The sequence below is a fragment of the Somniosus microcephalus genome, chromosome 8 (assembly GCF_052327205.1).
Source record: "Somniosus microcephalus isolate GS21.2 chromosome 8, FLI_Smic_1.0, whole genome shotgun sequence".
Taxonomy (NCBI): domain Eukaryota; kingdom Metazoa; phylum Chordata; class Chondrichthyes; order Squaliformes; family Somniosidae; genus Somniosus; species Somniosus microcephalus.
In genome coordinates this window covers 192,261,917-192,280,856 of record NC_140994.1, presented here as the reverse complement: position 1 = coordinate 192,280,856, position 18,940 = coordinate 192,261,917, and the positions used below count along the sequence as shown (strand labels likewise).

The window sequence follows — 18,940 nt, the reverse complement described above, 5'->3', positions numbered from 1 at the left end:
TGGATAGAGGATTGGCTATCCAACAGAAGGCAGAGAGTTGGGATAAATGGTTCATTCTCAGACTGGCAATCAGTAACCAGTGGTGTTCCGCAGGGGTCAGTGCTGGGTCCCCAACTCTTTACAATCTATATTAACGATTTGGAGGAGGGGACCGAGTGTAACATATCAAAGTTTGCAGATGATACTAAGATGGGAGGGAAAGTAATGAGTGAGGAGGACATAAAAAACCTGCAAGGGGACATAGGCAGGCTAAGTAAGTGGGCAGAGATTTGGCAGATGGAATACAATACTGGAAAGTGTGAGGTTATGCACTTTGGCAGGAAAAATCGTAGAGCAAGTTATTATCTTAATGGCAAGAAACTGGAAAGTACTGAAGTACAAAGGGATCTGGGGGTCCTGGTGCACGAAACTCAAAAGGTTAGTATGCAGGTGCAGCAAATGATTAAGAAAGCCAATGGAATGTTGGCTTTCATTGCTAGGGGGATAGAATATAAAAATAGGGAGGTATTGCTTCAGTTGTACAAGGTATTGGTGAGACCGCAGCTGGAATACTGCATACAGTTTTGGTGTCCATACTTAAGAAAGGACATACTTGCTCTCGAGTCAGTACAAAGAAGGTTCACTCGGTTAATCCCGGGGATGAGGGGATGGACATATGAGGAGAGGTTGAGTAGATTGGGACTCTACTCATTGGAGTTCAGAAGAATGAGAGGCGATCTTATTGAAACATATAAGATTGTGAAGGGGTTGGATCGGGTGGATGCGGGGAGGATGTTCCCGATGATGGGTGAAACTAGAACTAGGGGGCATAGTCTTAGAATAAGGGGCTGCTCTTTCAAAACTGAGATGAGGAGGAACTACTTCACTCAGAGGGTGGTAGGTCCATGGACTATGCTGCCCCAAAAAGCTGTAGAAGTTACATCATTACATAAATTTAAAACAGAAATAGACAGTTTCCTAGAAGTAAAGGGAATTAAGGGTTACGGGGAGCAGGCAGGAAATTTGGACATGAGTCTAGGTTCGGATCGGTCATGGCCCTATGGGTAGCGGAGCGGGCCCAGGGGCTGTGTAGCCTGACCCTGCTCCTATTTCGTGTGTCTAATTCTGTTAGATTCAGGAGATGGTTCTGTGATAGTGGATTGGCGGTTAGGATCAGATCAGCCATGATCTTATTGAATGGCGGAGCAGGCTCGAGGGGCCGATTGGCCTACTCCTGCTCCTATTTCTTATGTTCTTATAAGTGCAGTGCATTGTACTGTAATACTAATTAGAAGTGTACTGTATTGTACTGTTAAAATTAGCGTAGCATATTTTGATGAAGTTATTAATGATGGTCTGTGCTTTGAAATTGAAGCTAGATTAGAACTGAAACACAGGCCGGAATTTTCCGGGGGTCAGAGGAGGAAATTCGATTTTTTTTGACAGCGGGTTGGGATCCCGCTGTTGTCCCGCCGCAATGCACCTTTCCCAATGGCGCGTCTGTGATCTCGGATCGGACCCGACCCACAGAGGCGGACGACCCAATTAAAGCAATTATTGGCTTGTTGACAGACCCTTAATAATGGTTTTAACCTTAACTTTTAACTTTAACTGCTAGCCCACGAGGTCCATGCTGCTCGTGGACCACATCTGTTAATCTGAGGTTGGAGTTGAATGGCCATTGAATCAGCTGATTAGCTGACAGCTTGAAATGTACTATAAAAGCTCCCACCTCTCAGCTGTTCATTTTCCAAGCGCAGAAGCTGTTGCTTACTCCATTTGGAACACAGATTGAGCTTTCTGTAGGCTGCCAGTGTTTGGAGCAAACTCTCCATCCAGTGTCGCCTCATTGGAACAACCTCTCTCACCACTGACAGATCGCTTCTGTCATCTCAACTTCACCTGCCATCTATTCTATCAGCATGGGTACCGTTTATACTGTTTCACCTTGGTCCTCAGAATCTGACCATGATCACCCCAACATCAGCAGCATCAGCACCAACAACACCAACCTTCTCCCCAATCACCTGATGCTGCACAGGACAGAGGGCATCAGCACATGAGCAGATTGCTGCCAACAATGGCCTCACCATGGCCAGATTTACTTCATTTGACGCTGTACACCCTGGCTGCCTCATGATGCGCCAGGTTGGCACCACCCCACACCAGCACCATCCCTTCAATGTCCAAACCATTCCTTTCACACTCACCACCATTGCTGGAGGTACTGTTATGTCTCGCCATTCACTGCAACTCACTCCAAGAATGCAAAGTGTTGAAAATAAAGGTTTCAATGTTTGACAGCACATTAACAGAAACTTTACATGAACATTGGATAAAACACCCAAGTGGCTACCCTTGTGTGTTGTTAGTTGGTATGATTGCACTAGGATGAAGGTGAGCGTGAGGGGTAGCTACTGAGATGGGATGTGATGATGTAGATAAAGAGAGAGAGGGATGGGTGAAGGTGCAAGGTAAGTTGGTGTGAGTAAGGATGTGCAGGAGTAGGTAGGGAAGGCAGAGTGATGGGGATGTGATGAGGCACAGCAGGATGAAGGCAAGTGTGGCATTGTATTCACATATCCCGATCTAATGAGATCATTGAAAGGTTTGCACCACTGCACCCAGGTCCTCCTGACGACATCCCTGCTTGTGACCTCCTCTGCAATGTGCAACCAGGCTGCCTTGGTCTCGTGGGGTGGTCTCTTCCGCCCATGGGAAAGGAAGAGGACCCCCGCTTCATGCTCTGACTCCCTCCATAAGCATATGGAGGGAGTCATGGGAGAGTGACTCAAGACGCGTCATGAATGACGTCATCAGACCCGCTCCATCTAATTGGTCCGGGAAACGCGCTGGGCAGGCTTAACAAGCCCCATTGAAGTAAATTCATTTTAGGCAGCAGGATGGAGCCAGCAGTGGGGCCGAAACCCGCCACCGACACCGGCCACACCGGACCCGCCGAGGTGAGCAAAATCCCAGCCATGGACTTTTTAAGGCAGGGATAGCAACATTAGGCACATTTTAATTACGGAACAGTCTGTGTAGGCCAGATCTGATCAGTGGACTCAGGATGATAACTGCTACGTAGGGGAGACGTTTGATATAACAGAATGGAGCTGTTCATTTTGGTATTGAATAAGAGACCTCTCAGTGGTTGAAGTTGGAACTGGATCACTCTCGATCACTTGCAGAAAATGTCACATGTAATCTGAAATACATGCCTGTCAGATTAGACATGGCTGAAAGAAGCAAGTGCCTAACATGAGTGAGTCATTGATAGCAACATCTTGATTTAAGTTCCCATACTGTAACTCAAAATAGAACCTGATATTGATTTAGGAGGACACACCTGTACATGCTGGGTGTAGTAATGCTTGTACACACCCATATCAGATAGGCTGACCATATCACCCATATGCTAGGAGTGGGCCTTTGGCGTAGCGGTAGCATCCCCGCCGCTGGGCCAGAAGGTGTAGGGGTTCGAACCCCGCTCCAGACAGTCCCGGCAAGTGGAGTCGGAGCTCCGGCTCTAAATTCTGGGTTGACATCCAGCGGGGTACTTGCGTGTGTGGGTGCCCCCCCCCCTCGTATGGGTTGTGGGAGCCCGCAAAACCCTCCCGCCATAGGACTAACCACCCTAATGGCTGGTATGAAGATGGTTACGGTCACGGAAGGAGCGTTAACACAGCCAGAAATCCTTCCACCACTTCATACAGTTCCCCAAAGGGAACAGTGTGAAGACACGTACGATGACGACCCATATGCTGTCTTCCTTCCTGTGAAGAAGACAAGGGAAGAATGGGAGATTGAGTTGCCACATCTCTAGGTTAATTGCCTTTGGCCAAATCCAATTCATGGCTTGAATTCTGGTATTTTTGCTGCTGATGGAAATTTGTCGATGATGATCTTTGACATAAGTGGGGGAAATTTGATTGTCTAGTTTACATTTAGAAATTTCCAGACCATTCACGCTAAAAGGGTCAACAACAACAAGAATAACTTGCATTTGTATAGCACCTTTAACGTAATAAAACATCCCAAGGCCCTTCACAGGGGACATAATCAAACAAAATTTGAGACTGATCCATATAAGGGGATATTGGGCAGGTAGGTTTTAAGGAGCGTCTTAAAAGAGGAAAGAGAAGCGGAGAGGTTTAGGGAGGGAATTCCAGAGTTTAGGGCCTTGGCAGCTGAAGGCACGGCCGCCAATGGTGGAGCGATTAAAATCGGGGATGCGCAAGAGGCCAGAATTGAAGGAGCGCAGATATCTCAGAGTGTTGTGGGGCTGGAGGAAAGCACAGAGATATTGAGGGGCGAGGCCATGGAGGGATTTAGAAACAAGGATGAGAATTTTTAAATCGGGGCATTGCTCAACCAGGAGCCAATGTAGGTCAGTGAGCACAGGGGTGATGGGTGAATGGGACTTGGTGCGAGTTAGGGTACAGGCAGCAGAGTTTTGGATGAGCTTAAGTTTATGGAAGGTGGAAGATGGGAGGTGTGATGAAATAGTCAAGTCTACAGGTAACAAAATCATGGATGAGGGCAATGCTATGGAAGTGGAAGTAGGCAGTCTTAGGGATGGCGTGGATATGTGGTCGGAAGTGTGTTGATTTCCTTGTGGGTTCAATGATGAGACATTTATATAAAAGAGAATAACTTTTAATCTAAGGTTTGTTCAAGAATTCATACAGCTTTTCAGGACACACCATGCTTGAGCTGCAGCTAAAGTGAAACTAAAAAGCTCAGCCTGCTTGTCTGTGTCACATGACCTCTGCTGCTCAGGCATAAGCAATCAAACACAGACAAACATGCTGTAAGGCATAAGTAATCAAACACAGACAAATATCATCACTATTTGCTGATATCATTACAGGAAGCTCATCTCCGGGTCAGATATGACACCAAGGTTGCGAACAATCAGGTTCAGCCTCAGACAGTTGCCAGGGAGAAGGATGGAGTCGGTGGCTAGGGAACGGAGTTTGTGGCAGGGACCGAAGACAATGGTTTTGTGCTTCCCGGGTTGGAGGAAATTTCTGCTCATGCAGTACTGAATGTCAGACAAGCAGTCTGACAATTTACAGACAGTGGAGGGGTTGCGAGAGGTGGTGGTGAGGTAGAGCTGGGTGTCATCAGCGTACATATGGAAACTGACGTGTTTTCGGATGATGTTGCTGAGGGTCAGCATGTAGACGAGAAATAGGAGGGGCTCAAGGTTAACATAGAAACATAGAAGATAGGAGCAGGAGTAAGCCATTCAGCCCCTCGAGCCTGCTCCGCCATTCAATGCGATCATGGCTGATCATCCAAATTCAGTACCCGGTCCCTGCTTTCTCCCCATACCCCTTGATCCCTTTAGCCTTCAGAAATATATCCAACTCCTTTTTGAATATATTTAATGAACTGGCCTCCACCGCCTTCTGTGGTAAAGAATTCCACAGGTTCACCACTCTCTGGGTGAAGAAATTCCTCCTAATTTCTGTCCTAAATGGCCTACCCTTTATCCTTAGACTGTGACCCCTGGTTCTGGACTCTCCAACCATTGGGAACATCCTTCCTGCATCTAGTCTGTCCAGTCCTGTTAGAATTTTATAAGTTTCAATGAGATCACCTCTCATTCTTCTAAACTCCAGCAAGTACAAGCCCAATCGACCCAATCTCTCCTCAAACGTCATTCCTGCCATCCCAGGTATCAGCCTGGTGAATCTTCGCTGACCTCCTTCCATGGCAAGAACATCCTTCCTCAGATAAGGCGACCAAAACTGCACACAATACTCAAGATGTGGTCTCACTAAGGCCCTGTACAACTGCAGCAAGACATCCTTGTTCCTGTACTCAAACCCTCTCGCTACAAAGGCCAACATACCATTTGCCTCCTTAACCACCTGCTGCACCTGCATGCTTACCTTCAGCGACTGGTGCACAAGGACACCCAGGTCTCGTTGCACTTCCCCTTCTCCCAATCTATTGCCATTTAGATAATAATCTGCCTTCCTGTTTTTGCCACCAAAGTGGATAACCTCACATTTATCCACGTTATGTTGCATCTGCCATGTTTCTGCCCAATCACCCAACATGTCCAAATCATCCTGGAGTTTCTCAACATCCTCCTCACAGCACGCACGCCCACCTAGCTTTGTGTCGTCTGCAAATTTGGAGATATTACATCTAGTTCCCTTGTCTAGATCATTAATATATATTGTGAATAGCTGGGGTCCAAGGACTGATCCTTGTGGTACCCCACTAGTCACTGCCTGCCACTCGGAAAAAGACCCGTTTATTCCAACTCTTTGCTTTCTGTCTGCCAACCAGTTCTCTATCCAAGTCAATACCTTGCCCCCAATCCCATGTGCCTTAACTTTACACGCTAATCTCTTATGCGGGACCTTATCGAAGGCCTTCTGAAAGTCCAGATACACCACATCCACTGGTTCTCCCTTATCTATTTTACCAGTTACATCCTCAAAAAATTCCAGTAGATTAGTCAAGCACGATTTACCTTTTGTGAATCCATGTTGACTTTGTCCGATCCTGTCACTGTTTTCCAAGTGCTCAGCTATTACATCTTTTATAATGGACTCTAGCATTTTCCACACTACCGATGTCAGGCTTACTGGTCTATAATTCCCCATTTTCTCTCTACCACCTTTTTTGAATAGTGGGGTAACATTAGCTACCCTCCAATCCATGGGTACTGTTCCAGATTCCATCGAATGTTGGAAGATGATCAGCAATGCATCTACTATTTCTAGGGCCACTTCCTTAAGTACCCTAGGATGTAGATTATCAGGCCCTGGGGATTTATCGGCCTTCAATTCCATCAATTTCCCTAACACTATTTCCCTACAAATACTGATTTCTTTCAATTCCTCCCTTTCATCAGATCCTATGTTCCCCGGCATCTCTGGGAGGTTATTTGTGTCCTCCTTTGTGAAAACAGAACCAAAATATGTATTTAGTTGGTCTGCCATTTCTTTGTTCCCCATTATAAATTCCCCTGATTCTGACTGCAAGGGACCTACGCTTGACTTCACCAATCTTTTTCTCTTCACATATCTATAAAAGCTTTTACAGTCAGTTTTTATGTTCCCTGAAAGCTTACTCTCATATTCTATTTTCCCCTTCTTAATTAATCTCTTTGTCCTCCTTTGTTGAATCCTAAACTGCTCCCAATCCTCAGGATTATTGCTTTTTCTGGCCAATTTATATGTCCTCTCCTTGGATCTTATGTTATCCCTAATTTCCCTTGTTAGCCACAGTTGAGTCACCTTTTTTGTTTTATTTTTATGCCAAACTGGGATGAACAAATTCTGTAGTTCATCCTTGGGGAACTCTAGAGGTAATGGTGTGGGAGCGGGAAGAGAAGCCATTTCAGGTGATTTTCTGGCTAAGACTGGATAGATAGAAATGGAACTAGGCGACTGCAGTCCCACCCAGCCGGACGATGGAGGACAAAAAGGTATAGTTTATCACAGTTACAGTCACATAGGATGTCATTTGTGACTTTGATAAGAGCTGTTTCGGTACTATGGCAAGGGCGGAAACCTGATTGGAGGGATTCAAACATGGAGTTCCGGGAAAGATGAGCATGGATTTGCGAGGTGACAGCACGTTCAAGGACTTTGGAGAGGAAAGGGAGGTTGGAGATGAGGTGATAGTTTGCGGGGTCAAGGGTTGTTTTTTTGAGGAGGGGGTAATGATAGCAGATTTGAAGGGGAGGAGGACAGTACCCGAATAGAGAGAACTGTTAACAATACCAGCTAACATCGGGGCCAGGAAGGGAAGTTGGGTGGTCAGCAGTTTAGTGGGAATAGGGTTAGGGAGCAGGAGGTGGGTCTCATGGACAAGATGAGCTCGGAGAGGGCATGATGGAAGATAGAGAGAAATTAGAGAAAGATACGAGTTCAAGGCTAGGGCAGGGGGGAACCTTAGAGGAAGTTTGTCCCGGTGAGCTAGTAGAAGGGAGGGAAGCGGCAGAAGCAGCTGAACAGATGGTCTCAATCTTAGTGACAAAGTTGTCCGTGAGCTCCTCGCACTTCTTGTTGGAGGTGAGGGTGGAGGAGGTAGGGGAGACGAAGATGTAGATGGAGGTTTAAGAAGACGGTTTGTAGTAGAGAAAAGAGGCCAGGGGTTATCTTTGCGTTCCAGAATGACCCTGGAATGGTGAGCAGTTATGGCAGAGAAGAGTAGGACCCGATAGTGCTTTATGTGGTCCAGCCAGATCTGGTGTCCGCCATAAACTTTCAAGTCTACGTCCCTTGGACTTAAGGGAGCGGAGATGAGAGCCATACAAAGAGGAATGACCAGGGTGAGAGAGAGTAATGGTTTTAATGGGGACTGGGGCATCCAAGGTGGAGGTGGAGGCAAGGGTGTGGTTGAGCAGATCAGTAGCTGCAGAAATGTCGTGGTGAATGGAGGACCAAAGGCTAGACAGTTGGGATTTTGAAAGTACAGTTGTAAATGAATTTGGAGAGGTTTTTTTCCAGTGGTGGACACAGAAGGGTCCTAAGTTAGAAGGTGATCCTACATATCTCGCAGCCTGGGTGGCACCATTTGTGATGGTTTTGAGTAGTAGCCCGGGGATTGCAGCATGTGTAAATGAATGCAAGACTATTGAACACAAAGATGCTACAAAATCTGTGTTAAAAATCACCCCATACAGCAGAGTGGATAACAGCCAGGCTGAACTAATACAGTATGAAACAGTGCCACTTAGTGGCCTTAGGGCCACCACAGTATTTATACTTGTTATCTTGAAGGATGTAAACTGTTATTTTAGTGGCAGCTAGGTAGCCTGTCTAGCCTCCATAAATGTTTGGAGAAATTCAACCCCTATAATAAAAGCCCATTCAGTGACTCTGCTCCCCCTGGGCTATGGCCTTTTTGGCTAATTACGACCACATAAAGATTGGGGATAAGATTCTATGGGGGAAAAATTGGGTTGGTTTGCGCCTCTCATTAGCGCCTGGGTGCGGTGCCGCTACCGCCTCCCGTGAAATTCAGCAGGAGGTTAGCGGCGGCGGTAGCCGGTAGTGCCCATGCTGCGGCGCTGCCGGCGATGATGCCATCGTCGTGTGCAGCGCCCCGGCCACAAACTTCTCTTGCGCTCGCTGGCCTATCACCAGACAATATGTCCGACAGGGTCAGGGGCGTTTTTGCAGCGGTGGCGACGCTACTTAAAGGGCAGGTGTCAGGTGGCCATTTTAATTTTGGTCGACTGCCAGCACCTCTCCCCTTTCACTTTTGTATGCAGGGTGCCTGCCACGATCGATCAGCCCGGCACTCCACTCAAGAGGAGTGCCGGGCCGTTTTCACGATGCCCCGCTCACCGATGGTCCAGCAGGGCCCCGGTGCGCGCAGCACTAGACCCCTCCCCTTTAGTCAGGGGAGGAGGCCTACAATGATGCGGCACTGCTGCACGTAGCACCATGAAATTCAGCAGTAGTGGCCCAAGAAGGAGGTGGAGCGCTTTCCAGTAGTGCCCCACTCCTGCTTGGGGCGCTACTACTGAATTTACCGCAGAGGGGTGCTAACTTTTTTCGGGGAGCTAAAATTAGCGCCACCATGCCACGTTAGCACCGCCATGCCACGTTAGCGCCGCCATGCCACGTTAGCGCCCCAAAATGGGCATCATTCAATTTTCCCCCCATGTAATAATAACCATCTGCTATGGTAGAAAAAGCTGGCCCGTTTGTCTTTTCCCCTTTGATAATAGGTAGCCAGATCAGTTTCCCCGCTGTGAATTTCAAACTTGTCCTATTACAATGAATATAATGCAAAATATTGGAACTCTGAAATAAAAACAGAAACAGCTAAAAAAAAAACCACAGTAGGTCAATCAGCATCTGAGGAAAGAACAGACAGTTGATGTTTCAGGTTTGTACCGTTCTTCAGAACTGAAAATAAGAGGCAGACCAGCATAATAATAGGATCGGAGAGGGAGGAAATATTTTTAAAACATACAAGTAAACATAGAGAGAAAGTATCAGTGGAATGACGGAGTGATGTCTCCTGCATTGGTGGATTATGTAATAAGTAAGACGATATTACTTGATTTGCTTCATTCTACCTCTCAAAATGTCTGCTGTATTGAATTGTATGTGGCAAAAAGTTGTCACTAAGAGGTTACAAAATACACTAAATCTCAATGACAGGACACATTAGAGAGTTACTGTACAGTATGTCAGAGTTTTAATGTGGTTTAATGCTGTTATCAATCTCGGCTGCTGAGACCAGTGGATTCCTCACAGGGAAAGGGGGAACCTCGAAGGGACAGGTGCTCTGGGAAACACTTTGAAAGACTCATGCTACAAGGTACCTTCAGACCAATAAACACCTGACTATCTGCTTAAATAGCCTAAGTGTTTGCTCTGTAGTGGAGTGCATACCTTTTTGTTTCTGCTGTATTTGGGTCCAGTTGGCATTTAGGGTTGGGTTGGTGTAACAGAATTGTGAGCCATGGTTCCAAATCATTGCCACTGCTAGGCTTACAGTCAGCTGTCCTGTTCAAATAATAGCCAAAGATGAAGCAGTTAAGCATCAACTCTTGAGTATTTTGCTAGATATCACACGCCATCTGCATGTTAAAGAAACAGAAATCTTGCAATGGGTGTATTGCTTTTGGATTCACTTATCTCCATGTGGATACAGTCTACCATGCAGAGCACTCAGGGAAAGGCAGCAATGCCTTAATATTTTTACTATATGGTCAATATTTCTGTGTACTTGAGGAAAAACAAATGAACCTACCAATGTTCTGGACCATGGGGGTAGAAAGGTGATGTTGCCAGTCAGAAAATTAAGTGGAGATCCATTCTGCTATGGATGGATGTATGCAAATGTGGCCAACCTTTTCAAGTTGGCACCTAAGTTGACAGCTTCCTACTGAGCTCTGCTCTTCTCTGCAAATCCATTCCTGCCTATGCATTACCATTCCTTCCCCTTGTTCTCCTCCCTAACCCCACCCCCATGCTTAAGACCCCTTGGCCCATGAGTTTAATCTACAATTTAATAAAAGAATATTATGAGAAGTAAGAGCAGCTGAAGCTTTTTTTTAACAAACCCAGAGGTGCCAGCAAACCTACTTTGCACATCTCCTGCACCCTCCACCGTCCCTCTCCCAGGGATTTGGAGAGCTTCTTTATGCTGCTGGGTAAGAGTTCTAAAGTTCGGGGTCCTCCCCCTCTATGGATTGTCGTCATCTGCAAGCAAGGTAAAAGAGAGAAACTTCCAATGGTTAAGATGAGATGCAGTAATATCCAAGTATCAGCATGCAGACAACAGTGGGTGTGATAATGGATACATGCAACATTCAAATGCCCGCTCTTTCATTAGATGGGAGGATTATTTTGGACTGAATGGATGTGAGTGAAGCAAGATTTTCAGGTGAAGACTGGGACTGATAGGCACCCTGCTGTATAATGGATATTTATGGTAAGGTTTAAAAGTATTTTAAAGACAATGTGGGAGGGAAGTCATTGTAAGTGTTGGGCATGCTCCGGGCACTATGTTAATAGCAGGTCATTGTGGGTTCTACTTGGCTGATCTGGTAAGGTTATTGAGCTTTTCGCTGCACTGTTTCCAGGTGCATATTGTCATGGAGGTGGCATTCACACCGGAGAAACGTGTGTTTGTTTGTACTGAGAGCAGTCTCCTCTGCCATCCACCCACCTACTCGCACCCAGTCTTTCCCTTCCTTTAAAGGTTACACATTAGGAATATAGTTAATAATAGTCACAACAGAAGTGCAGTGACAATGCGGTAATTAAAACACTAGCACTGTTGATGGTCTAGAGTTGGGGCCTGACCTGGTTTCAAAGAGAAGTGATGCGAGATCCCGAGAGGAGGTGGTTCCATACCAGGTTTGACGCTGCTTGGAGTATAACTCCAGTGAGGTGTCAAGTCAGGTTTAAGTCCCTTGGACCCTCTGAGCCCTTTTCAAATGTCTGTTGTTAAATTAAATATTTATTCAACCCCGCACGTGCTTTGTAAACCTTTCAATTTAAACTACTGCGAGAGGAGCTCCTCGAACGGGTGTAGCTTTTCACCTGGGTAAAATAATAAGAGGTTCAAACCAAGCAGGATTAATGGACTACCACCTTATTGGAACTCATAATGCAGCTGTCAGTCTGATGTCAGCAGATTCTGTTGCTGGGCACATGGTGACCAGGTGGTGAACCTATGTCACAATGGGATGCCTCTTGCACCTTAGTGACAGCAGTTGAGTTGGAACACGTTGAAGGTTCTGTTGTTGGATACAGTGGGGCTTTACTTGAGGAGTGAAAGGGTTAGACTTGGGATCCTTTTGAAAATGTCTGTAATGTACTCCGACACTGATGTTTATGAAGTCATTGCTGTTTTAGGAAAGGGAACATTCGGCGAAGTGACAAAATGTTGGAAAAGGACCACTGGCCACTATGTGGCTGTAAAGATACTCAGGAATTATAATTTCCGGAAAGGGGTCATCAAGTGTGAGTTAAAAATGTTAAGAATGTTGGGAAATGTGGATTCAGACAAGTTCCATATTGTTCGTTTTTTTGAGTCTTTCAATGACGAGTCCAAGCTATGCCTAGTGTTCGAACTTTTAGAGCAAAGTTTATACGAGTATCAGAAGGAAAATAACTTTGTTCCTCTGCCAATCAGGCACATTCGCTCGATCACTAAACAGCTGCTAATTGCTCTGCAGAAACTGAAGGAGCTCTCTATTGTCCACACAGACATCAAACCCGAAAACATCATGCTTGTTGAGCAGGCTCAATTTCCTTTTAAAGTCAAGGTGATTGATTTTGGTTCTGCCTGCATATTGTCTGAAATTCAGCAACTTAAAGGTATGTATTTGTTTTCATTCCTTTTTTTTTTATTATTGACTAGGCAAACCCGAACATGTACCTTGATGGCCAGTCGATGATGAATGACTATTGGTTTGAGCAACTAATAAAGGAGTCTCATTATCAGTCTAAACAACAAGTAAATTAGTGCCCTTCGAGTTCGACACCTGTTGATTTAAAAAAAGTATTCAAGTAGTAAGTGCTGATGACATCTTTAGGGGAACAAGTTCTGAGAGGCGTAAATTGACTTGTTCCATGATTTCAGAGGATTTGTGTTGGTTTTGATGATCAACTATAGCATCACACCTTCAGACATCATTTTAAGTATAAAACCATTAAGGTGATTTATTTAACTAAAGTCTAACAAGCAGATAAGTGACATTCTCATTGAAACTTATAAAATTCTTAGAGGGCTTGACAGGGTAAATGCTGAGAGGCTGTTTCCCCTGGCTGGAGAGTCTAGATCTAGGGGTCAGAGTCTCAGTATAGGGGTTCGGACATTTAGGACTGAGGTGAGCAGTTTCTTCACTCAGTGGGTTGTGAACTTTGGAATTCTCTACCCCAGATGGCTGTGGATGCTTAGTCATTCAGTATATTCAAGACAGAGATCGATAGATTCTTGGGCACTAAGGGAATCAAGGGGAATGGGGATAGGGTGAGAAGGTGGAGTTGATGGAGAAATTCAGCCATGATTTTATTGAATGGTGGAGCAGGCTCGAGGGGTTGTATGGCCAACTCCTGCTCCAAATTCTTCTTATATTTGCCATAGAAATCCTTCCACCTAAGCCCAGACACTGTGACACTTTCACTGGTACAATACCCCAGACACTGTGACACTATCACTGGTACAATACCCCAGACACTGTGACACTATCACTGGTACAATACCCCAGACACTGTGACACTATCGCTGGTACAATACCCCAGACACTGTGACACTATCACTGGTACAATACCCCAGACACTGTGACACTATCACTGGTACAATACCCCAGACACTGTGACACTATCACTGGTACAATACTCCAGACACTGTGACACTATCACTGGTACAATACCCCAGACACTGTAACACTATAACTGGCACAATACCCCAGACACTGTGACACTATCACTTGTACAATACCCCAGACACTGTGACATTTTCACTGGTACAATACCCCAGACACTGTGACACTTTCACTGGCACAATACCCCAGACACTGTGACACTATCACTTGTACAATACCCCAGACACTGTGACATTTTCACTGGTACAATACCCCAGACACTGTGACACTTTCACTGGCACAATACCCCAGACACTGTGACACTATCACTTGTACAATACCCCAGACACTGTGACATTTTCACTGGTACAATACCCCAGACACTGTGACACTTTCACTGGTACAATACCCCAGACACTGTGACACTTTCACTGGTACAATACCCCAGACACTGTGACACTTTCACTGGTACAATACTCCAGACACTGTGACACAATCATTGATACGACACCCCAGACACTGTGACACTATCACTGGTAAAATACCCCAGACACTGTGACACTTTCAGTGGTAAAATACCCCAGACACTGTGACATTTTCACTGGTACAATACCCCAGACACTGTGACACTATCACTGGTACAATACTCCAGACACTGTGACACAATCATTGATACGACACCCCAGACACTGTGACACTATCACTGGTAAAATACCCCAGACACTGTTACACTATCAATGGTATAATACCCCAGACACTGTGACAATATCACTGGTACAATACCCCAGACACTGTGACACTATCGCTGGTACAATACCCCAGACACTGTGACACTATCACTGGTACAATACCCCAGACACTGTGACACTATCACTGGTACAATACCCCAGACACTGTGACACTATCGCTGGTACAATACTCCAGACACTGTGACACTATCACTGGTACAATACCCCAGACACTGTGACACTATCACTGGTACAATACCCCAGACACTGTGACACTATCACTGGTACAATACTCCAGACACTGTGACACAATCATTGATACGACACCCCAGACACTGTGACACTATCACTGGTAAAATACCCCAGACACTGTGACACTTTCACTGGTACAATACCCCACACACTGTGACACTATCACTGGTACAATACCCCAGACACTGTGACACTTTCACTGGTACAATACCCCAGACACTGTGACACTATCACTGGTACAATACCCCAGACACTGACACAATCATTGATACGACACCCCAGACACTGTGACACTATCACTGGTAAAATACCCCAGACACTGTTACACTATCAATGGTATATTACCCCAGACACTGTGACACTATCACTATTATAATAATCCAGGCACAGTGAAACTATCAATGGTATAATACCCCAGACACTGTGACACTATCACTGGTACAATACCCCAGACACTGTGACACTATCACTGGTACAATACCGCAGAGACTGTGACACTATCACTGGTACAATACTCCAGACACTGTGACACAATCATTGATACGACACCCCAGACACTGTGACACTATCACTGGGACAATACTCCAGACACTGTGACACTATCACTGGTACAATACCCCAGACACTGTGGCACTATCGCTGGTACAATACCCCAGACACTGTGACATTTTCACTGGTACAATACCCCAGACACTGTGACACTTTCACTGGTACAATACCCCAGACACTGTGACACTATCACTGGTACAATACCCCAGACACTGTGACACTATCACTGGTACAATACCCCAGACACTGTGACACTATCACTGGTACAATACCCCAGACAATGTGACACTATCACTGGTACAATACCCCAGACACTGTGACACTATCACTGGTACAATACTCCAGACACTGTGACACAATCATTGATACGACACCCCAGACACTGTGACACTATCACTGGTAAAATACCCCAGACACTGTGACACTTTCACTGGTACAATACCCCAGACACTGTGACACTATCACTGGTACAATACCCCAGACACTGTGACACTATCACTGGTACAATACTCCAGACACTGTGACACAATCATTGATACGACACCCCAGACATTGTGACACTATCACTGGTAAAATACCCCAGACACTGTGACACTTTCACTGGTACAATACCCCAGACACTGTGACACTTTCACTGGTACAATACCCCAGACACTGTGACACTATCACTGGTACAATACCCCAGACACTGTGACACTATCACTGGTACAATACCCCAGACACTGTGACACTTTCACTGGTACAATACTCCAGACACTGTGACACAATCATTGATACGACACCCCAGACACTGTGACACTATCACTAGTAAAATACCCCAGACACTGTTAAACTATCAATGGTATAATACCCCAGACACTGTGACACTATCACTATTATAATAATCCAGACACAGTGACACTATCAATGGTATAATACCCCAGACACTGTGACAATATCACTGGTACAATACCCCAGACACTGTGACACTATCACTGGTACAATACCCCAGACACTGTGACACTATCTCTGGTACAATACCCCAGACACTGTGACACTATCACTGGTACAATACCCCAGACACTGTGACACTATCACTGGTACAATACTCCAGACACTGTGACACTATCGCTGGTACAATACCCCAGACACTGTGACACTATCACTGGCACAATACCCCAGACACTGTGACACTATCACTGGTACAATACCCCAGAGACTGTGACAGTATCACTGGTATAATACCCCAGACACTGTGACACTATCACTATTATAATAATCCAGACAGAGTGACACTATCAATGGTATAATACCCCAGACACTGTGACAATATCACTGGTAAATTACCCCAGACACTTGTGACACTATCACTGGTACAATATCCCAGACACTGTGATACTATCACTGGTAAGATACCCCAGACGCTCTGACACAATCACTGGTATGATACCCCAGACACTGTGACACTATCACTGGTACAATACCCCAGACATTGTGACATTATCACTGGTACAATATCCCAGACACTGTGACACTATCACTGGTAAAATACCCCAGACGCTCTGACACAATCACTGGTATGATACCCCAGACACTGTGACACTATCACTGGTACGATACCCCAGACACTGTGACACTATCACTGGTATAATAGCCCAGACACTGTGACACTATCATTGGTACAATACCCCAGACACTGTGACACTATCACTGGTACAATACCCCAGACACTGTGACACTATCACTGGTACAATACCCCAGACACTGTGACACTATCACTGGTAAATTACCCCAGATGCTCTGATACAATCACTGGCACAGTACCCCAGACACTGTGACACTATCACTGGCACAGTACCCCAGACACTGTGACACTATCACTGGTACAATATCCCAGACACTGAGACACTATCATTGGTACATTTCCCCAGACACTGTGACACTATCACTGGTACAATACACCAGGCACTGTGACATTATCAATGGTACAATACTCCAGACACTGTGGCACTATCACTGTTAAAATACCCCAGACACTGTGACACTATCATTGGTATGATACCCCATGCACTGTGACACTATCACTGGTACGATACTCCAGACACTGTGCCACTATCACTGGTACAATAGCCCAGACGCTGTGACGCTATCACTGGTACAATACCCCAGACACTGAGACACTTTCTTTGGTACATTGCGCCAGACGCTGAGACACTATCACTGGTACAAAACCCAGACGCTGTGACATTATCACTGGCACAACACGCCAGATAGTGTGACACTATCACAAGTATAATACCCCAGTCACTGTGACACTATCGCTGGTACAATACCCCAGACACTGAGACAATATAACTGGTATAATACCCCAGACACTCTGATACTGTCACTGGTATAATACCCCAGACACTGTGACATTATCACTGATACGATAGCCCAGACACTGTGGCCTCAATATTAACTGAGCCGTGGAGGCTGGCTTGGACTCCGAGCCATTTTTACTCAGGCGTGTCGGATGGTCCCGAATCTGTCCCACATCGAACAGGCGGGCCTGGTCTTTAAGGCCCTTAATCACCACTAATTGGCCTCGATAATGCCATTTTAACAGTCCCTTGCACTTTTAACCCGTTTCCCACGTAAAACACGCCTGGTGGGAATCACGCCTGTGAAACCTGGCGGGAGCACTATTGGCTTGCTGACTATTAGCTGCAGGTCAACCATTAAAGAGGAGTATTTGATCAGCCATCATTTGCAGGTGGCAGGATTTTTTGTCTCAGGCCTGGGGCAACTTTTACCAGGCTTAACCACACCTGTGGAAGGTTGGAGCCTCACACACATCTCCAGTGTGAACTCCTGGGAAACCCCTCTCGCCACCTTCACTCAGCGCTTCCTCAACGGAGGCATATGCCAGAAGCATGGGAGCCATTTTTTTCTTTCCCTTCTGGGCATTAGAGGAGCTCGAGCACCAGGCGCGGCAGCAGCAGAACCAGGAACAACAGCAGCACCAGCAGCAGCAGCAGGGGCACCAGGCTGCTGCTCACCCACCTGAGGCAGCACAGGCCAGAAGGTGCCAGCGCCATGGAAGCCCGTCGGCGCAGGAGATACCCCCCAAACAGGGTCTACAGACACAGGGTCACCTATCTCAACATGACTGAACGGCAGTGCCAAAGGCGGCTCCGACTTTCGCGAGAGGTAGTGACTGACATCTGCGCAATGCTACAGCAAGACCTGCTGCCCAGAGGACCAGGTGGACACGCATTACCAGTGGCCGTCAAAGTCACCACCGCACTCAACTTTTTTGCCTCAGGCTCATTCCAGGGATCAGCAGCAGACATCAGCGGCATTTCCTAGGCGGCCGCACACACTTGCATCACGCAGGTAACCGATGCCCTCTTTGCCCTCGCGCACAATCACATCCATTTCACCAGGGATCGCGTAAGTGTGACGGCGCAAGCGGTTGGATTAGCTCATCTGGCAGACTTTCCAAGGGTGCAGGGCGTCGTTGACTGCACACATGTGGCCCTTAGGTACCTCATCGCAATCCAGGTATTTTTGTCAACCGCAAGGGCTTCCACTCCCTTAACGTTCAGCTGGTGTGTGACCACAAGAAGGAGATTTTGCATGTTTGTGCCATGTACCC

The 18,940-nt window shown here is 46.2% G+C and overlaps 1 protein-coding gene across 2 annotated transcripts in view; it reads left to right on the top strand.

Moving 5' to 3' along the window:
* The first annotated feature begins 12,252 nt into the window (after positions 1-12,252).
* Positions 12,253-18,940, top strand: part of LOC147113985 (homeodomain-interacting protein kinase 4-like) — a 71,095-nt gene continuing 64,407 nt past the window's right edge. For both annotated transcript variants that reach the window (XM_085995456.1, XM_085995455.1), the window contains exon 1: positions 12,253-12,803. In XM_085995456.1, coding sequence (XP_085851582.1) covers positions 12,287-12,803 — 517 coding nt within the window. In that variant the 5' untranslated portion in view covers positions 12,253-12,286. The remainder of the gene's footprint in view (positions 12,804-18,940) is intronic.